At 40.6% G+C, this 22480-nt stretch overlaps 2 protein-coding genes across 5 annotated transcripts in view; one reads left to right on the forward strand and one right to left on the reverse strand.

The window, feature by feature from the left end:
* Window positions 1-9636, reverse strand: part of exoc4 (exocyst complex component 4) — a 132664-nt gene extending 123028 nt beyond the window's left edge. Inside the window, exons 1-4 of the mRNA XM_069671506.1 lie at window positions 9554-9636; window positions 8658-8847; window positions 5799-5993; window positions 414-607 (exon numbers count right to left, since the gene is read on the reverse strand). Of these exons, the coding sequence (XP_069527607.1) occupies window positions 414-607; window positions 5799-5993; window positions 8658-8847; window positions 9554-9633 (659 nt within the window). The 5' untranslated portion in view covers window positions 9634-9636. The remainder of the gene's footprint in view (window positions 1-413; window positions 608-5798; window positions 5994-8657; window positions 8848-9553) is intronic.
* A 4870-nt stretch (window positions 9637-14506) lies between these two features.
* Window positions 14507-22480, forward strand: part of chchd3a (coiled-coil-helix-coiled-coil-helix domain containing 3a) — a 75514-nt gene continuing 67540 nt past the window's right edge. For 2 of the 4 annotated variants that reach the window (XM_069671217.1, XM_069671218.1), the window contains exons 1-3: window positions 14507-14712; window positions 15725-16000; window positions 16562-16658. In XM_069671217.1, the coding sequence (XP_069527318.1) occupies window positions 14632-14712; window positions 15725-16000; window positions 16562-16658 (454 nt within the window). In that variant the 5' untranslated portion in view covers window positions 14507-14631. The other 2 variants (XM_069671214.1, XM_069671215.1) reach the window with 1 other exon arrangement.

The following is a 22480-nucleotide window of genomic DNA, read 5'->3' on the forward strand; positions in this document are numbered from 1 at the left end:
AACTAGTTAAAAGATGTGTTTTATAACCATCTTGGACTTTAACGACCCCACTTTCTCCGTTTCTATAGAGTATATTAGAGATAAAACTCCAAGAAAATGAAATGATTTTATTTAATGTTTGTTGTGTGGACTCATAAAAAGGATAACTACAGCTTTAATGGAGATTTTAATACAGAGAAAATAGAATTAAATCCCAAATCCCTACTCACTGTACTTGAAAGTTAGACGTTGAAGTTTGAAGTGCAAAATTTTGTAAGTCCATGCACAACAACAGAAGCCATTATGAAACACTAATGCCATGTTTTCCAAGCATGCACAATCAAGTAAACACCCAAGCATCCCCTGATGACTTTATAGTGCCACAGGACACCCGAATGGTTGCAACCTAGGATATGTATGAAACCGCCTCTTACCCTGGAAGGCGAGCAGCATTTTTGTCCTTGTTCTTGTGTCCCAGGCGGCTCGTGGACTTGATGTACAGGTGTCTGTGCAGCTCATCGATGAGCACATCGTGGATGTTGAGCTTCTTGCTGTGGAGCTCCAGGCGCAGATCTCCGAGCCCCTCCACCTGTAGCAGCGGGCCTTCCAGGGACTCCACGGCAGACACCTTCATTTTACAACATACATGCAACAACAATCAGTGCGTTGTATCTCAAATCACATACTTATTCTCGTGTCTTGATTTGAAGTATTTGTCTTTGCAGGATAGCTGAAAGAATAGAAAGCCCTAGAAAACACATTACTCAACCAAGATCAGAAAATGCAGACAGGCACACAGGTCATTTTAGCTCGACACGCCGTAAAACAACCTACAACTATAGGATCATTACCTACAGGAAAAACACTCTCAAGGACCTCTTATTTAATTCTTACCCACCAATAATTGCATTAAGGCTATACATCCTGTATCATCATATTTCATCCGACTAGCCTCGGGTTAGTGTTCCTCTATGGAAAAAGAGCCAAAATCATACAGCATGTCTAATGGAAACATGATTGAAATGACAGTCGAATCCACGAGGGAGTCACATTTTGTCCTTCCAGTGTTTATTAAAGAGCAAAATCTATCAGAGCAAAAGTTTTTAAAACATTTTTTGAGCCCAATTCATCCCGAAAACCCTCATTTGAAGGATTCTGCAGATTTTTGGGGATGCTAAAATATTGCCCTTCGCCTACCGATTCTGCATTTACATCACAGACTGTATAAAAAGATGGACGACATGACAGCTCCCTAAAAGTGAAGCCAAATCATCTCTATCGCCCCCTGCTGACTGGCTGCAGCAAAGGTCATAAAGCCCGCCTCCTCCATGTTAACAGATGGGACATGAGTCAAACTATAAAATCTAAATACACGCCAAATAAATGTTTCTCAAACACGGTTTCTGTCATTATAGTTAGTTCTTATCATGCTGATTCACGTCCAAGTGTTCATTTGTCTGACAAGTTTATTTTTAATTAGTTATTTGATGCTGTCAAAAGGATGATTGACAGCTCTGTTGACAAATGCGACTCCTGCAGCCGATCTGTTCTGGATTAGCAGAGTAGACGATCAGCGAGAGGAGACGTAACTAAAACAATCACTACAGTCATTGATGTTTACATATCTGTGAATATCTGCTTCTGACCAACACAAGAAGCTGTTCTGCTGTTAAACACGCCGACATGCAGGATCCTTGCTGAGTTTTTTCCGGTAATTTGAGTCTATGTTTTGGTTAGCGGAAGTGGCTACAGCGGCTTCACCCACAGATCTCTACTGCGCAGCTCTGGCTACACCAAACGTCGCCAATACATGATGGCAGCGCCCGCCTCGGGGGTATTTTGGCTTCAATTTTTGTACAATGAGAGCACATGGAGACGCGTCGTCCATCTTTTTATACAGTCATTGATTTATATGCATACTGTTGATGTCTGTTTATAGAGATAAGCAATGGTGAAGCTTGGATGTTTTTACAGCGATACTAAATACAATCCTTTAAACTAATTGAAAAAATTTAAATAAACATAGTCATGAAAAATATATAAAGAATATATTTCTCTCCAAAAAACAACATGAAACTGAGAATGCTCTTGATACCTCCAAACTCACCCTCCCTCCTTCCAACCTCTCAGTTTGTGTTTGCAGCAGCAGCTGTAATATGTTTACAATTAATAAATTCCAGTGCCATTAAATAAAATGTCCCATTCTGCATGTATGTGTATTTCTGTGCGAGTTTGAAGGGCTCTAATGGCCTGGTGACAGCACTGTGAAAAATATTTGCATGGCTCCAGCAGGCCAGGAGGGAATGGGTAGGCAGGGGGAGGGAGGACGCTGGGCAGGGGGCATTGGGTCAAGTGTGTGTTGATGCAAATGAGAGCCACATTAGTGACAAGATGAGCTAATGCGCCGCATGATCAGCCTGCTTTGGCTTAATAGAATAACTCGGCATGCCTGCGAGGCTTTGCGTGTCCTGTGTGTGTGTGTGTACGCGTCTCAGATGTGACTGTGTATGGTTTTATGCGTGTGATTGTATAACTGTAAATCAGTTAACGCTTATGTTTCTGTGTGGGGGGTGAGATGGGGGATATCTCATTACCATTGGGCTGGGATGACAGAGGAAGGTTGGTTAATATCATTAGGGGACCGGGCCTGTCAGGATAATGAGGGATATGAAGCCTCTGGTGAATTTGCTCAGGAGAGAAGAGAAGAAGAGAGACAGTTTATCACTAAGCCCTGAGCTCCAAGGGTGGGTTTCAGCAGTTTTATGTCTGCATCTGGATTTTGTGCTACTACAGGAGCAAGGGAGCGAGGGGAAGGAAGGTATACCTGAGCAAGGGAGAGGAGAAGAAAGCAGAGCGGAAGGGAGGACAGGACTTTTTCTGGAGCCACAGCCAGTCTCGTTTTAAGCAACCCCATGGGGTCTAAGACTGCCATTCAGTGGCCGACAGTGAGCAGAGTCTGAATTCTAATCGTCAACCCTCAGAGACATGACTCACATAAAGACACACGGACACATGTAGAGCGTGAGGCAGTGAAAGAGAGAGGTGCAAGGAAGTTACATTACAACTTTTGTAAAGGAGCGAATGAAATAAAGGGTGAATAGAAAAGAAGGAACAGAAGGCGCCTGTGAGAACCAGGGAGACGTTAATCTGACAGATGAGTGCTTAATGAGTGACAGCATGATGGGAATAAACACATCAGGGATTCTCAGCAAAGTGACACAGCCAGGCAGGATGATGTTACAGTCCTCATAAAAACCTAGATATTACACTCTTTGGGGAGGACATGATTCCTTTTGGCTAGTTTCAAGTGCAGCTGAAGTTTGTGTTGAGTTTTTTTCACTCTCATTAAACTCTCCATATACGTGCATGTAGTTTTTAACTGACTTGTTCAAAGAAAGACATTATTTTTACAGTTGGCTTATACACAACAGAACAACTTGTCTCACAAAGCCCTTAACCCATTAATGACTATCAGCTAACTTTAGTGTATTAAGTCCCACAGAATTTGTTCTGCTGGAGGTGGAGGTGAATATTTATCATGCCTTAATTTAATTGACAAAAAAGGGTAAAAAAACGCAAGAAAAAAAAGAGAAAAGTAACATTAACATTAACATTCATTTGTCATTGTCCAATTTACACTGATTGAGTGTGTTTATTATTGAATTTAAGTTGTTCTGAATCCAATGATAACTCCTTGTAATTTTTGAGAAACAGCCATCTCTGTAACATACTCATTTTAGTTGATAGACACAAGGGTAGTCAGGTTTTTTTGATTTTTTACTAAATAAACTACAGGAAATACAGGTTCCTGTGATCACATGTTCAAAACCTCTCGTGCACTTAAAGGCCACATACACTCAAGTAAGAATTAATCCTAAAAAATATATTCTTCAATCAACTTTTAGGGAAGAAATGAAGGGAAACTTAGCTTCAAAACCAGGCGTTTCCAACATGGCTCCCATTCATTTCCAATGTATTTCAAGGATGCATGCTAACGGCTTATGGGCCCATAGAAATGAATGTATTCTGATTAGCCAAAGCCCTTTGAGGTGTCTCAAAACACATTTACACACAAACATACACATGCAAAAACACATGTACATATACACAACGAACTCTCAAACACATGCACACACACACAGGCAGAAGATGTGATACTCCTAACCTATTGGTTTAGAGTTTTTTGGGGGGTAGAAATCAAACAAGACTAGGTCAAAATGTAGTATGTGGCTGACCGCATCAGGTCAAGGTGCGCTTTTGTGGCCAATGTGTTACAAGGACTGTCCTTATGAGGCCGATGACAACGTGTTTGAAAGCAGGTGCGCGCTGCGGACGTAGGAGAGGACAGCGGAGGAGCAGCGGAGGAGCAGCGGAGGAGCAGCGGAGGAGCAGCCCCGCCTACTCCCCGAACAATATATCCTGAGCCGTATAGACAGAGAGTCGCGTCAGTGGAGGTCCTATATGCTCCATGATCCGCCATTGCGATCGTCGTAACTCTCTCTCTACGGCTGTGAAAGTACTGTCACTCACTCCCTCACTCAGTCAGTCAGTCAGTCGCATACAGACCCATGTGTAGGGCTGACCCCGACGGCCTGCTACCCCATGTGGATCACAACTAAAAATAGCCGTTTAAGTAAAACTGCTGCAGTGGCCTCATACTTTGACTTAACATTTCAATGGATTTGTTCTTCGCTCAGCTGGAATTTTAAGTGCTGTGAAGGAAATCATAAAACTCCACTAATGGGTTAATCAACTTTCCTAACAAGAAACACGAAGGTTCACAGATTTCATTCATAAACTATTCAAATAACTTTAACATCCTCTACTTTGGCTTGAGCGTATGTTATCTAAAGTGGATTATTTATTCATGAGCCGAATAAATATGTCACTGAGGGAAAAGGTAGAACTAATGCATCCAACAGAGTTTTCATCTGTAGAGGCAAATAAAATATGCTTTAAAGTTTGCTTTCTACATACCCATGAAACTGCACCATTCTGATCAAATAAAGCTCATTTGAAGTTTGCAAGACAGAGCCGAAGCGTCCAACAGACTTTGAACTCTCCACAACCTTTCAAAACGCGCTGTACTGGCGGCGCACAGGTTGAACCGAGCTCCACTCCTCTCCTCTCCTCTCCTCGCCCACAAAGAGGATTTTTCATGGTCCTTTGGGCGTACCATCATCCCCCTTTTTTCCCTCCTCCTCAGATAACTCCATTCTAGCAAACTAATTATTACCAAAGTCTGAAGGAAGATGTGTGGGAGTGACAGAGGAAAGGGAGGAAGGAAAGGAACAGAGACATCAGAGAGCCGGGTCGTTTAGTCCTCAATGCCATCCTCCAGCTCCCCTGTGGAGCGTGCTGCAAACACACATCAAAAGAACAAGAGTACAGCCATACGTACACACCTGCAGCGCCCTCTCTGCACTCAGATGATGTTCGCTTGAAGTAAAAGAGCTGCATCCACTGGGCTGTTCAAGGCTAGAAAAGGATTCTTTAAAGGGGATGACAGGCGCCAGGAAATCACCTTAGCAGCAACACTTCACAGACACCGGTGTTTATGTATGTATACTGAGCACAGCACGGCTCTAAGCAGCACCGTTCTGCCTCACTATTGCCTCATATACATTCAGTCAAAACGTTTGCAGCTTGTTTACCCTTGAGCCAACAGGAGAATAAACTATCTAGAGGACCAAATCTATCATGTCTTCCTTCTTTCTGTCTGTCTCCCTGCTCTCGATTTGCTTTAATACAGTACTGTGCAGCTCAGACACACAAAATTCCCCCAGTACAACCACACCTCTGGCAATTAGGCTACTCACCAGCATATCTGTGGCATGAAGGTAGTGCTTGCTTGCCATATAGGCCTCCAGCCGCTGAGGCACCTGCTTGATGCTTTCAATCTCGTCCAGCAGCTGGAGGACGTGCTTGTGCTCGATGCCCTCTATCCACAGCTTCCTCAGCTCGTCCCTTTTGCAGTGGAGCAGCATCTTACAGGACAGGAGGTTCTCCTTCACCTGCAGGGAAGAGCCAGTCGACATTAAAAAAATAGTAAGACATAATACCTGTCCACTAGGCATATTTAAGCTACTCTATTACCTATGAACAAAAGCATTCTTAAAAGGAAAGCTCAAGCCATTACGACAAATATTGAAAGGTCCTTCTGACTCCTCAAGACATTCATGTGTGTTTACATTTGAAAGCTCCAGTAAAAATAAAAACACTAGGGAATAATAAAACCTCTAATGCAGACTACTTCCAGAAGAGTTAGATCTATAATGTAGATTGACTGATTTACCTTTTAACTTCAATTTCATGCCCAGTTAAGTTTGTGCCAACATATCCTTTTTGTTCTTTGCTGAAAAAACGTGTGGCTTCTTCTCCTTCTCTACTGTCTAATTAAGGATAAACTTGATGTGAACATAGAGTAGTGTTGTTGCAAAACTACTGAAAGTCAGTGCCTTGAAATAAGATCCAGGACAGCTTTACTTCCTCGAGTTCCCCCTTTCTTCCTGCAACAAACCCGATTTTCTGGGTTCACTTTTATTAAGTAAATCAAATTTTTAGTGACGAAAAATGGATATAGGAAAGATGTGAGACATGAGTGAATAGTACTTTTATTCTATCGTATTTTTGGCTGACCGCCAGGGTCAACCCTGCACATGGGTCTGTATGTGACTGAGTCAGTGAGTGACGGTACTTTTATATGGTTTACTATGGTGGATCATGGAGCATTTTGGACCTCCACTGATGCGACTCTCTGTCTATACAGCTCTGGATACTTTGTTCAGGGAGTAGGTGAGGCTGCTCCTCCGCTGCTCGTCCGCTGTCCTCACCTACGTCCACATACTAGGTTTTGACCTAGTCTTGTTTATATGTTAATTTATTGTCCCCTAAGCTAACAGGCTTGCTTTACAGCCTAACTAACATTAGCAAGTTTGCTAGCTTTGAGAGTTTTATTCTCCAACTTCACTTGTTGTAGCAAAAACATTTGACTGTTTTGTTTGTTACATGAGTGAAGAGACTAAAAGTCAATCCTGAATAAAATTACGTCCATTCTGGAAAACAAAATGTCCTGTAGGAGTAAACTTTATAGTACAGTTACTGACAGGCAAACCAGTCATGTGATCACTGGTTTTGACCTTTGTATGGAACCGTCCTCCAACATCGAGAGAAGAAAAGGTAGCTTTGCAATGTGTGTTGCTTTTATGTCATATACTGTTTGTCAAAATTGTATTATTTTTAATTGTTTGTATTGTCATGTGTGTTTTTTTAGATCTCCCTGCCCAGGGACCACAGATGTAAATTAGCTATATAGATAACAGTTGTGTTGTGCGCAGCCCCTGTCAAAAAACACAAAACAAACTAAACTAAACTAAACAGCTGCTAGCATATTCCAAACTTGCTTGCATGTTTACTGTGAACCAACTAGCCAAGCAAGTGGTCCCTTCGTAACTCATTGTCTCATTAGCTAACAAGCTTGCTAGCTGACTTGTAACAAGCTCCACTTAAGTTAACAATTTTGCTAGCTTGGACGATACAACTACAAACAGTTTTTGCTAACTGGAACAGGAATAAGAGGTACAAAAAATACTGTGTAACATTAACAATATCTACTTAGAAGCCTCTTTGAGAAATATATATAGTAGGTAAATAGAGAAAGGAGAGAAGTGATCAAATCCTTTGAAACTTTTTGAAACACTTGGGTTACTCGTGTGAGTGTTTTTGTAAATTTTCTCCATTAGTACATCAGAGCGTTGAAACAACTGCCAATTACTTTGAAAGGCTTTGCATAACAAACAGGTGTTTCCACTTATGGCTGATTAGACCTCAGGAGGTTCTGACACTCAGCAGACTAAGTGACATCTTTATATCACTTCTGAGGACTTGTCTTTGTAAAACAACTTTAATATAATAAAAGCAAACTGTTTTATATCCAACGTGTCTGTTACTATAATGTTGCGTCACACATTCAATTTTATTTGTTATTTAAATGTTATGATCCTGATCTATTTATGTAAGGCACTTTGTAACTTTATTTTGAAAATGCTGTATAAATAAGTTCATTATTATTATCATAGTTCTGGTTCAGTGGCAGGGTCCAGGTTATCTACAAACTGGAGTGCTCACAGCATCAGATCTAACTTGGATACTTGAAAAGATCAGGGTTAATGTTAGAAGTAAGACGTGTTCGTTTTCTACTGTAACAAGACTTTTTTATCCTTTAAAGATAGAAGAAGAAGAAAAAAAATTCAACACTTGATGACTTTTTTTTTTACCAAATCTGTATTCACTTGCTCATTAAGAGGAACAAGGGGCCAAGACCCCATTTCAAATATTTTTTTAAGTGTGATAGAGAAAATTATGCCCAGAGGGCGACAGATTCAGACTACAACTGGCAATTGTGAAGCCACCAGTTTCATTTGGGTGGATGGGATTTGTGTTAATTAAGTCAGTTTTTCAGTCTTGGAGAATAATGAAAGCCTAAAAACTGAGATAAAAAAAAAACACTTAAAATGTTTGAAGAGACAAATTATCATAAATGAAATACGTGATGTGTTTTTAATTACACAGCTTTCTGCCACTGCTCTGAAATCCATTAAAATCAATGAGAGCCTGAATTCTAGTCATAGCTTTGACAACCCTCCAGATACATTTTGCCCAGTGTCCTTCCTTCCTACCTGTTTGATTTTGTTGCGGGAGCTGGTGATGCGCTCGGTGATGCTCTGGTAGGTCCTGATGGCGGTGGTAAGTTCAGCATAATGCTGAACAATGAGTTCATCGAGATCCCTGTCGCATGTCTCAAAGGCCTCCTCCAAACGACCCTTCTCCGTCTCCCTGTCCTCAACATCATCGCTGCTGGACAGAGTCCTACATCAGAGAAGAAGGACAGATGAGTCTGAATTAAAATGAGCCTGAATGAAGCACTAATGTTGGAGGGGAGAGCAAAGACATGGCACTTCCTCTAATTAAAAAGGCAGAAAAAGGCTGAAGATGTCAGTGTCAGTAAGGGACTTTTTTGTGACAGTACACCCTAACAAAACAGGTAGCATAGCAACATGAACAGGTACAATTATGCTGTAACATCTAACAGCAGCATAAGTAGTTGTGTGGTCAAAAAACAGCAGAAGATGTTAGACTGATCCTCCTACTTTAAAAAGCAATACTTTATTTCCGTTATGCAAGTTAAACATTTTCCTGTATTGCATGGTACGGACGACTTGCAGCACTCATAGGGCTGAATGTTATGATTAAATGGGAAATCATTGACGTTTGTGACACGAATAAGAGACGAACTGGAAATTTAGCATGCTACACTTCCTTCCGATTCCGGAATAAGTATAATTGCTGTTAATATTGACCCTCACTAGTATTTATATTGTAAATACTAAAGGTAAATGTGTGAGCTTATATTTCTTTCATACTATCAACATTACAGGAAGGATGTTAGTAGCATGTAGCTTTAGCATTAAAGCTAGTCATTCAGTGTCTGTCCGCAAATGCGAGTATAGTCCATGAGCTGTCTAACGTTTTAGCAGCACCGCTAACTTAATATAAATAATGTAACAAACCTTACCTTATGACAGAGATAAGAAGACCAGAAGGGTCTTTGTTTTTGCTAACTGCACTCCTGTATCTTCCTGTGTCAGCTGCCATTTTTTCCAGCTGCGGCACCCAAACAGGAAGACAGAAGCGCGAGGTTACACTAAGGAATTCTGGGAGTTGTAGGACAATAGGTCTTTTCCGTCGTAGTACATATATTCTGCATTCCTTCGTTTTTTAAAGTAAAAAATGGGAAACCAAAGGGTTTTAATACATAGATACAGGCTACAAAACATAGAAATAAATAAAACAAATGTTTGGAAGGTAAATAATAATCTCTTTGTTTTCAGGGTTTCTCTTTTTGGATTGAAATAGATATTTCATAACCCATTTTACACATTTAGGGTGTTTTGCTGGGTTTAATTTAAAACATAAACTTGACAAAACATTATGTCTTTTTATAATATAAATATTTGAACAGACAAATCATCCATTCAAACAGTCTTTAAACTCTAAATTTGACGATAGTTATTAAATCGTTCTTAATTTGTCATCAGAGATTTCTATAATCCAGATGACAAAATATGTATTCACACTCATGCAGTGGGTACAGACAAAGATAATTTGCCGTGTATTATTGATATCTTAGTCATTTACAATACCAATATCACAATAGAGAAACACTGCTTCATTGAAACACTTTCAATCTAGTCCTCTTGAGACTTATAAAGGAAAGGTCGAGCCAGGGAAAAAAAGGAGAGAGAGACCGAGTGAGTTAATAGCCTCCCCCATTTAGAACATAAAGTGCTGGTTTTGGCGGTGCTCTCCTGCGCTGTATCTCTGACAATCTCTGCTGTACCGATGAGAATGGGAGAGGGCATTGATCCTGGAGCAAAAGGGGTCGATTCCCAACAGCCTGGGCCTTGATTGATGCGCTGGTGGACTGACGAGATAACATTGTGGGAGATCTTTGTGTCCCTTCCAAAAAAAAAGAAACAATCACTGTGTCATCCGGGAGTTGCTGTTTTTCTTTGAAAGGTGCCAAGCTTCTCAGGTCCAAGTTTAATTTTGAAGTTCTTATCACCTTTCTCTGCAGCCTAAGCCCCATCAGTCCAACTAATCTACAGCTTCTTTTCTCCAATAACGCTGCACCAAGGTTATTTCTCTCAGCTTGTTGTGCGTTCAGACACTAAGTGATTGCTTTGACTGACTGACCTATGTGTGGATTGAATACAGGAACAATAAGGTCTTTGTAGGACATGCCTATATGATCTTTTAATGTATGGATCTCAATGCAAATGCTCCATCCCCTCTGTGTCCTTCATCTTACGTTCAGTAAAGAAAATACTGTAGGAGGCAATTTTTCGAACATAAAAGAAGCTTGCATGCATTTATCAGGTGCTTTCCTCAGATTTAAATATTTATCGTCCTTGGTCTTCAGAATCTATCTTAAAGTAATTTCGTGTTGCTAATTAACTGATGGTTTAATGATAATAGCTTTAATAAGTATCATTAAAGGAAACACAGAGGAATGATAAGAGGGTTGTGTAAATACAGAATTTTCACCTCTCCAACGATGCCCTTTGGAAACTTGGAATGAAATGATTTCTTGGTGATTAAAAGAGGAAAAGTCTTGTTTCCATGGAAATGTAAGACAAACAGCAAAACATTGCATCTTTTTTGTGCCTTCTGGATTTTGAAACAGATCAATTACAACTTGTGTCACACATCGCCAACTTAATGCAACACCTGCAGATAAGTGTAGAATGGCAAGGTAAAGGTTTCTTGTTGAAATAACACATAGGTAATGAAAGTCCGCACAGGGCATTACTGCATATCATACAACAGTTAAGTCCAACCAAGTAATCTGATTGGATAAGAGGCATTCCATAAGTGCTGATATACTGTAGAGCAGAACACTGGGACTTCTCACTCTGTGTATCACTCCGCCTCAGCCAGGTGTTCTGAATACTGTTAATTACAGCAGACCGTGTATGTTCACACTGATCAAGCTGGTACCTCTGAATCACACAGCAGACTCTTATTTCACTTGTTGATGTTAAATTAGAACAAACAGATAAATGTACATGATGAAAACAGCTGATCTGTGGTAACCTGTAGACACAGAGTGCAGGTTTGGGTTGCTCGGCAACAAAAGTCCAGTTTCAGTTAAGTTGTTGAACTAGTTGAGTTAGTGGAGCGAAAAAGTTGTTGATCGTTACTTTTTACTATTTGCCGCTTGCGTAACAGTTGTATAAAAGCAATATCACACTCCAGGTGGAGATGTTGCCCGGAATATCATCACGGCTGTGATTCGGTTGTAGGCCACAGATAAACAATCCTTCTCATGTAATATTGCTTAATTCTTGTTATTTAATATCTAACAGTTTGACATAAGTTATGCTAGTTTAGTTATGGTTTTGATTTGTATTTTGGGTTCACGTTATTTCCTGCTTTACTCTGTCACTTTGTCTCCTGGTGTCAGTTCTTGTTTAGTGTTGTATTTTATTTTTTTGGTATTCTTGTCATATGCCTTTGTCGTGATCCCCTTAGCATATCTTGTGAGCCCTTTAGTATTACCTGTGCTTTCTCCTCGTGGCTCCTTGTGATTTTCTCCTGTTTTTGTTGCATTTTCCATTAGACCTTTACATTGGATTTTGTTTCCCTGGACTTAAAAAGTAAGCTCTTGTTTTTTTCTGTTAAATTAAATATCTCAAGGTCTGCACCTGGGTCCTCTTCCCTTTTTGTTTCTGACTTGAAACGTGACACATTTTAATTGTAGACTTTTTGTAGATGTTAGGGAAATCTATTCATGGCAAAATAACTAAACTTTGCATTAATTGTACTGCAATATGTGTAAATGTATAAATCCACCTAAAAATGACTGTATATGTTGTGTACCGCATGACTAAATTTAATGAATGGTCCACAGTCGTGCATGTGTCCTTTGCTCTCATTGCTGGAATAATCACTACATGTCATCTGCTATAAATCAAAGTGAGACATACTTTTTGTCAGCATATTCCTGGTGATTGATTGAATTTACTCATAAATCTTTTCCTTATCTTTGCTTTTTTACCCTCATATCTGAACTTTATATGTTTCTATTTGCACATACAGCACTGTCAGCCATTCAGGTACGCAGTTTCATATTGGAAATATATTTGATTAAAGTTTACTGTATATTACGCAGAAAATTTGACTGTGCTTACAGTATACAGATCCACAATGAATTCTTTAAATAGATTGTGATTGATTTATGTGTGCACAGCACAGATACATATTGCAGAATACACAAAAATCAGCTAAGAAGATCATACCGGTAATAGGAAGCTGTATTAGGTTATTGTGTATGTGTAATATATCAAGTTTAGAGGATGATTCTTATTACCTGTCATTCCTTATAACATCATCTCTCCTTGATGCATATTTTTTCGAAACCAAGCGAAGCCTTCTTTTATTATATCAGTTCAACCTCATGGACCCACTTTTCGGTGTGAGAACTGTCCACACCTGTGGTGCTGAAAGTAGGATTTCTTCTGCATCTCCCTGACTCCTCTCCTGGGGGCAGAAGGCAGATATATATATATATATATATATTTAGATAATAAAATAGCAATACTGATCATTAAAATCCAAAACACATAATATCACTATAGCTTAAGCTCCAATATGAGAATGAATCTCAGGATGTTGGACCAGTTCAGACGCAAAGGCTCTCAATCAGAACTCAGCTACTGAATTTGGCTTAGTAATGGGTCCCTGTTTCCATCTCTATTTCCTCTCCTTCTTTTCTCATTGCAGCTCTATTTCCATTTCAGGCACTGTCTCTGCTTTCCCTGATGGGTTTGGCAACTCATTCTTTCACTCTGCATTTTTAAAATCAATCTGACAATATTGTTCCGTCATTCTGGTGGCATACTTTAAACAACCCATCTGCTCGTCTCCCTGTGTCTACACCTCTCATATTCTTGTTCCATTGTTTTTCTTAATTATTATTGTTGAGTTAAAGATAAGCAGAAACTAAAATAACAAAAAGAAAAATGTTGACTTTTTAACCTACCACGATTCTAGTTATAATGCAAGGATTGAAATGATATATTAATTCTTGTAATTAAAGCTCCTGTGAGGAACTTTTGGTTTATGTTGATTTTGGCGCCCCCTGTGGACAAAGCAGTACCTCCTATCTCTTTGTTGATTTTGTCCTGTACATGCTTAAGTGGTGTTTTTTAACAACAAAATCTCATCCTGCTTTCTTTTAACAGTCATATGTATCACTCACTTTAAATTTCTGCCCTGGAAAACGTAAACAAATGCAACGTGCCGTAAATTGCTTCGTCTGACACTTCCAACCTGCCAGCAGTTTCAGGCATTACAAATAACTATATAGAAATAATCAATCTTGTTGTGGATGATCTGGTTTGCTTTTGTAGCTCATATAGAGTCATCAGAATTAATTTCAGTTTGTTTCATAACCAGTGAAAAATTCCTCACAGGAGCTTTAAGACAACATTTTATGTATTGGCTATATTTAATTTAGCCATTTTATGTTAAATTGTAAAGCATTTACAGTTGTTAAGCATATATTTTTAATTAACAAATGTATTAGAGCAAATGAGCACGGTTTCTCCTGTAAAATATTTTTATTATAAAATATATGGATTGTCTTCATACTGCATAGAGCGTAGCCTTTTGCATTTGCATTGCCTTTGCAGTTGGTATAATATAAGTAATGTCACAAGTGTCATTGTCAAATCTTGACGAATTATCTTCGGGTACAAACTGTACTCAAAGCCATACATGAATAGGTAACATACTGATGGTGTCAATTTATACACTAGTCAACTGGAAAGTCTGACAGGTAGCGCTGCACTCCCACTTTCGCTTGCAAAGAACGTCCAATGATAATCGCTGATGTTAGGACAGATGACGCTCCTGTCCAATCAAATCGCACGTTTTTCGAATACGTCATGCTAAGGAAGTGAGGACGTGCTGAAGCAGTGGCGTGTTAGCCCTAGCCAGCTATACCTGGCTCTAAATCAAACTATAACTATATAAAAACGATATTATTGAATACATTTAATACATGTAGATAAAAACAACGATCTGACAATGGGAGCGAACAACAGTACCCGCCGCGTGTCGTTTGAGTCAGATGAGAACGAGAATATAACGGTGGTGAAGGGCATACGGGTAAGTAAAAGTATACAAACCTGCTTAGTGTTGAGTAAACAGGTGTTATGTGACTGCCTCCTAATGATATAAGCTATTAAAATATTGCAAATGTTCTGTAACATTGTCGTAAATACTATACTAAGAGTGCTAACGTTACAACAGTGCTAACGTGATATGGTCTAAAAGTAGCTATGCTAAGTTGTCAGTACAGACATTAGCCCTTTCATTCATTCTTAAATCTCCAAAGTAGGTTAATCTACAGAAGTGTTGTCAGTACTTAGTTCAAAATACAGTTATGAACTATTGCAGTGGCTGTGAGATGTACACACAGTACAGTTTTGAATGTCCTTGCCCGGCGGAATGTTGACGTTGACGTCACCATCCTCGTGCTTTGCTGTCAGTCACTCAAGTTATGAATGAAAGTTACTCTAACTTGCCCATTGCTTTCTTGGTAATAGATAATGTAATGGTTTGGGCGATTTTTTGTAAGGTTGAATACATCAAATGGTGAAATTGAGTGTTTGTCAGCTTCTTCCAGTGCATGCCTGTCAGCTAATGTTAAATATAGATTGAGAGGCTTTAGTCGAACAGATAAGGCTTATATTGGCACGGCTCTACTTATTTGGCGAAGAATCAGGAAAGGCTAATGTTGTTTTTTTTCAGTAGTTGTAATCCTGTTAATACTACTGCTGTTGTGGTTACATAAACGGATTGAACATCAAGCTTTGTCTTCTCCAGGTAAACACAAATGACAGTCTTCAGAACAGTTTTGGAAAATACCCTTTTTATGCTTTCTTGCAGAGAGTTAGCTGAGAAACATTTTAACCACTCATTTATCTGTCTGTTAAGTATCATGCTAAAGCCAGGAGCTGACTAGCTTAGCATGAAATTTGGAGCAGGTGAATATGGCTACGTCCATAGCCATTTTGTGCCTTGTTTGTTCAATCTAAATGCAGTTTGAGGTTTGTTAAGTGTTAAATTTAATCCATCTTGTTGTTCTACTGAAACTTTTCTCCACTCTTCTTTGCAGCTTTCTGAGAATGTCATCAACCGCATGAGGGAACCTGTAGCTCCTCCAAAGCTCCCCCCTGCTCCCTCTCCGCCTCCTTCCACGGCGCCTACCTTCACCCCCCCTCCTCTCCTGAGGCCAGTGCCTCCCCCCTTTGACCCAATCACCTCCTTGCCTCCTCCACCTTCTCTTATAGAACCTGTTGCACCACCAGCTCCTCCTCCTCCACCAGCTCCATCTGCCATAGAGACTGTGGTAGCACCACCTCCTCCTCCTCCACAACCTCCTACAGAACAGGTAGCAGCACCCACCATTGTTGACATGGTGCTCCCAGCCTCAGCACCCCAAGCTGCTGCTAATGCTGTTGCTGCTCCTGCTTTTGAGCCTGTGGAGGCACCTCCTCCTCTTGCTCCTGCTGCTGTTGAGCCGCTAATTTTGTCTCTCCCTCCCGATCCTCCTCCCTGCCATGCTCCCGCTGTGGTGGAAGAGATCACTCTGCTTGCTCCTGCTCCCCTTGTAATTGAACCATCTCCTCCTCCCATAATGCAGTCTGTTGCTTTATCTACTACCGTAATCGAACCCATTGCTCCTCCAATTGAAATTGAATCCATTGCTCCCCCATCTGTAGCCGAACCCTTGCCAGCTCCTCCTCCTGTCCAGATTGAACCCTTCATTGCTCCCCTTCTCCCTGAATCAGAACCCTTGTCCTCCCTTCCTGTTTTTGAGCCTGCCATCATCCTGCCGCAGCCCCTGCATCCTTCAGAGGATGTTTTGTCCGCGCAGCCTGCTGAGCCACTTGCTTCCTCTCCTTTGCCTGAGTTTATTGCTCCTTGTGAACCAGTTGCACCTCCTCCTCAGCCCCCAGTTGAGCCAGTAACCCCTGCTCCTGTCCCTGAGCCAGTGGTAGTACCTGAGTCGACTTTGCCTCCTCCTCCGCCACCTCCTGCACCAGCCGGTGAGTTTTATTGTAGCATCCTCTCACAGGAGACAGGAGTAAATGCTCGTTTATATAAACACAAGGAATTAATTGTTTTTGTCAATGGCTCATTTTATCCTGAAATGCACGGGCCGCTTCTTCAGCAGCATGCTTAATTAACAGGCAAAGGTTATGAGGGAATGAACTGTCCGAGGATTTACTTTAAGTCCAGCTTTATTGAATTTTAATGATGTTTTTATTGCGTGGGTGTTTACTTTGAGCCACCTTAAGCTTTTTGTCTCCAACTTTTCTCACAATTTGTAATTAGTCTTCATTTTAAAAATGGGTCCCGCAGTAGCCTTAGTCATATTATGATTCATTGCCATTCCCTTACTGTTAATGAAATGATTAATTCTTTCTTGTTACAATGCTAATGAATTGATGCTGTAATTAGTGGCCCTCCATTCTGCCTTGTCACAGCGGAGCTCTAGCTGTCGAAATAACGCTTTTTCTTCCTGTGGTTCGGGAGAACGCTCAAAATAGCGAGACTAAACAAAGCAATAGTTTCCTTTGCCTCTTTGTTTTCTGGTCTGACTATGCAGAGTTAGGTCCCGATAAGACAGAGCGTTTTTTTAGTTTAGTTTTCAAGGAGAGGGAAGATTTTTACGCGCGGCTTTTGCGTTGCTTAGCACCTCGCGTTTTTTCGCTGGGTGCCTCGCGTTTTTGGGGAAACGCTCCGAGAGCCTCGAGTCGAAAAAACTTCAACTCAAAGCGCTCGACGTCATTGCCGTTTTTTTCCCTCATTGTCCAATCGGATGAATGGAGAGGCGGGCCTTCTGTGGTCATCATCCAGGCGAAGCTCTTGGGCCAGCTGGTGGTACTCGCCGTGATCTTTCCTCTTTCTGAGGGTCTCATGCGGTCCACACAGATCTCTGTTTCCCTGTGTTTAATGTCTTTGGGAACAGCCTCTCACCCTCCATCAAACAGAGCAAGGGCCCCCCGCCTGTCCATTTTTTTAAATGCAGGTATAACTAATCTATTGAACACAAAGTTAGGTATTTTAGCTCGCCAAAATAAATGGGAACAGATCTGTCAGTTTACAAAATAACTGCTCTTTTTTTTAACCGTAGGCTTCAACAGAAAAGTGCAGTGCACCTTGCGCTTTGCCGCCTGCAAAACTATGTCTGATCGACACAGGCAATTGTTTTCAGCAGCTCAACTCTACAAACCCAAAGCACGACCCTCCCTGTACAGGACCAAACAACAGACAGATGAAATTTGCAACTAGTTCGTGCAGATGCAAACAATTACCTGTTTAAGAGCTCGACCTTTCCTCTGGATTTTTGAACTTGCATTCAACAGGTGGCCAGATATATGACTCCAAATGAATGCTAATGTAGCTCTGTATCTGATACAGCTGCAAATAAGCAACCTTTGCTAACAAGTTTGCCAAACTAGAATATCTTATTTGAAAAGTGCAAAGAAAAACAAAGTTTCTTGGCAGCACTGCGTTTAATCACGTATTTTTCATAACATGACAGAAATGAGGTGAAGTGTCGCTACAGATAATATAGTATCACACCACACTGATATAGCAGGGTTAATTGAGTATCATTGTTTTGGTCAGGAGAGAGTATATGTAGTTGCTCTCTATCACTCCAACAAAGTTTGTAGCCTCATTGTTCTTAATATGTGGGTGCACATCCCTCGTCTCGTGACATATCCGGCAGAGGACATCTGAATGTTACTTATTCATTACACAAGTACAGAACGGGGTGTAAGGGGGGGGCTAGTTCTACAGAGGCTGGCATCCACGGTGTGGGCAGGCTCCCCCATCCTTGACTGTGCTCAATCAGTAAGGTAATTAAAAAAGGGCCAACTTATGCCACGCCACACTGACTCCAGTGATTAAAACGACACCTCCGCAGTTTCACACAACAAACCACCAGGCCTCATTAAGGGACCGAGGTGGTCAGTGTGCGCTTGTGTGTATGTGCATGTTCACTTTTTATTTGGCCATAGGGCTCCTGCGATATGACATTGCATTTAGTTAGAGCCAACAGCCTTTTAGTTTGAGCACATTAGTAACACAATTGGACAATTGATAGAATTTATTCATTCACATTCCGCAAAAACACGTCTTTGTCCGTCTGTTTTTTTTCATTAGCTGTGGGGCCACTTTCACAACAATGTTTCATTTTTCTCCACGTTTAATAAAGTTATTCCCACATTGTTCATGCTAATTAGTTTTTCAGATTCAAAGATAAAAACTGCAATATCTCACTTATTCTGTAGCAGGTTTGGAGTGCGGTAAGTGTGGTTATATTGAGGGGCTGAATGTAAGCTCTACATTTACTGTTGGAGGACATGAAGTTGTATTTACTGCCGTGTATTTCCATTTCCATACGTGACTCTTTCAGTATGGAAACGTATAGATGGAAAGTTTTAGAGGTTACAGAGGTCTTCAGGATGAATAAAAAAAGACATAGAAAGGACTTTTTTCTCTACTCTACATCTTTTTATGCGCTCAGTATATGTGCTGTATTAAGGACAGAGTTTGTGTTTGCATTGGCTCTGTTTTTCTTAATAGTTAACAGGGCTTTGTATCGGCAAATATATATGCAAGAAGATACAATGTAATACAATATGATACGATACGATACGATACGATATGATACGACACGACACGACACGACAGGATACGAAAAGATACAATACAATACCATATTATACGTTACGATGCAATGCGATACGACACGATACGATGCAATACAATATGATACAATACAGGTGTTATGTTTCAATATATTGTGATATTTTGCAATCCTGTAATCATTACTATATATTGCAATTTATTTAAATCTACTTTAAAGATACAATCTCGAATATTTCAGTTTCGTGCTCTTGAGCGCCACCCACTGGTAATAATTGGGAGCACACTTCCCAATTTACGTCCACGGCTGGCTCCCTTCGTCATGGTTCTAACTCTTAATTCCCTCGCTTTCATTTGTAGACTGTTTGCCTTCATCTGAGCGTCGAATTTGTTTCTTTTTCTTTGGATTTTCACTTATTTTTGAAGTTGTATCTGTAGTCATCGATCTTTTCTTTGTTTGTTCAGCCATAGTAGATTACTGAGAGCGGAAAAGCAGCCGCTTAGCTCCGCCTACACTCTCTGACAGACCAACCACTGCTGGGTGATGGGAAAACGCGTCACTAACTGAGCGCCGCTTGTGATTTTTGTCGCCACAGACACCCAGTCTGTAATAATAATATATACTGCAAATGCAAAGGCTTTCATCAGTGGGCCATAGGCTCTATCACCATTGTGTTACCTCATTTGGTGATAGATGGTGACTTGACAGACATTTATTTAAATGAAAAAGTTTAAGTTTAGTCTTTTTATGATGATGATGATTACACAACCCTAAGGCTGGGTAGAAAAAGTTTACATATTTTATGCCCAGGCTGTTACCTCCAATACAATAAATTACATTTTGTTCAAACCAAAGGAATTAATGTTTAAAAATTAAACTATTAATTAGAAATTTACAGTGTTTTGGGAGTCCACACACTTAACATAATAAAACAACACTTAACATAATATTGCAACTGTATCAATATTTTCTTACACTAATAGTCAGCATGGTTTACAGTTTTGTTCATGGCCGACTCCCTCAGGCATCGGCCCTTATATTTATAGTATCACACAACAATGATGCTGGCTGACATTTACTCAGGTATTCTGTCCTTGCAAGGTCATCTCACAGCTGAATATGTACCAAGCTCACCGAGTATTGTTAAGGAGAGAGAAGAAAAAAAAGTCACCCTGGACTATTTATCAAGCGTGCTCTTTTTAAGGAACACAATAAAAAAATGGCACGATGAATGTGAATGTGAATCTCGTTAAAAAGTTGCAAAGTTCAGCCCAATCCTGAAAGGGTACGGCCGTAATGAGGCGGACATTGATTATGTGTATCCAGGAGAGTTGGGTATCGAGTGAGGCTCTCAGCAGGTCAGCTGTCTCTAAATCATGGCCTGAGTCAGTATGTGTGCTGATTACACCGTAGTCAAGGTTGAACCTCCTACACCTTCTCCAATGTGCTATAAATATTCATATGCCAAAAGCCCACACACTGCGCTGGACTAATAGCCTGCTTAAAGATGTCTCCCAGGTGCAGCAGAGAGGAAGGGAGAGACAAAAGAAAACAGTAGGAGAAAGTGAGCGACTCGGTGTGTGTGTGTGTGTCCATGAAACTTGTGAAATATATCAGTCTTCTATTGAAGCTGACTTTTATCTTGTGAAAATGTGAAAAGATAAGTGAGGTCCTATTTCATAACATGAGATTGAATTAACCAGGAAGCATGTGAATAAAAGAGAATCAGAATTGGCACCTGCCTGCCAGGTCTGGAAGCTCGCTCCTGGGACTTTTTTTTTTCTCTCTTCCTATTTTGAACGTAGTGAAAGGTGTTCGGTGACTCGACTAAGCGCGAGCAGGAAACGTGAGGAAGTGGTAATGTTACAGATTATGCCCTCCACGCGGGTCCTGGGGTTAATGAAACTTCTGATGAGAAACGCAATTTGCCTTCGTCTATTATCTCCACTGCCAATAGCCCCTGCTCCGCCGCCCCTCCTCCTTCTCCGTGGCTTTTTTTTTTCAACAGGGTTTAGTGATTGGCGGAGACGGAAGGGGGAGGGGGGGCACACGTCTAAAAAGATGATGAGTTTTTAATCTTTTTAACATTTACATGTCCTACTCAGGATTGACACGGGCGCTGTCGATCTGGAATATTGTCTCTGACCCTAACCAGCTTCCCTCAAGGACCCCAGACAGTGTTTATCATATCAGAACCTGTTCTCCGGTTGACCTTGCGGGCCCGCTAGCTATCTGAAGCCTCTCTCTGCAGGGCTGGAGAGGATCTACTGATAAATGAGTCGCTTAGGCTTGCCTGAACTTAGAGGACTTTTAAAATTTTGCTCGTCACTGTGCATTGCTTAAGGGTGTACTGTATATTTTCAATAAGTTTAACATATTTAAAGTGCGGGTGAAGTTCAAGTCTTAACAGAGGCCAAACTAATTAGCTGTAGCTAACTAGCCCTACTCGGTAGAGTTGTTCATAGAGAGGTGAAGAGCAATAGAGGGTTTATATGTGCCTCATATGTCACCACAGATCATCTGCCGAAAGGCGTGAATAGAGGTGTCTTCAGTCCCACACTATAGCTGTGTCCCAATCCAGGCGCTGCAGCCTTCAAAGGAGGCGGTCCACGGAGCATGCTCCATTCACAGCCTGCGTAGACCGTTAAAGCCGAATTGAAATGAGACGGTCTGGTCCACCCTTGCAACGCCGCTCCTGTCGCCTAGCAACAGGTAGCTAACTAGTTAGCATAACTAACGTCGAACGTTATTTTAAAGATAATTTCTTTCACGGGCCCTTTTTTTTTCTTAAACATGTGTAAGGCTAGCTATTCGATTGAGTTGAAACCCAAAAAATTTTAAAGTGTATTCCTCGGCCCCGTAAAAGTCTGCCATATTGTTTGAGTATCGTACAGTGGCCTTTTCAGAGCTTTTATACCACGATGTGCGATGGACAATACATTGAAAATAACTAAAACAATGAGCTGAAAGACACTAAAAACCTTCTAGAATGAACAGATAATAAATAATGTGTGGTGCCTTTTTGAGCGTCCACCTTCGCAACACATCTTTAGTCATTCAATCCATTGATAAAATGATGATTAATCAGTAGTGCACCTTTAATCAGCTATAATCTTATAGTCTCACTAAACTGTTATGTGATATGTTTTTGTATTTACCTAATTTCATATAGTATTGTGTCACGTATTACTCACCACATGTCCCCGT

The sequence above is a fragment of the Semicossyphus pulcher genome, unplaced genomic scaffold, assembly GCF_022749685.1.
Source record: "Semicossyphus pulcher isolate SPU_LCO1_2020_fin unplaced genomic scaffold, fSemPul1.0.p SCAF_20, whole genome shotgun sequence".
NCBI classification, from domain to species: Eukaryota; Metazoa; Chordata; class Actinopteri; order Labriformes; family Labridae; genus Semicossyphus; species Semicossyphus pulcher.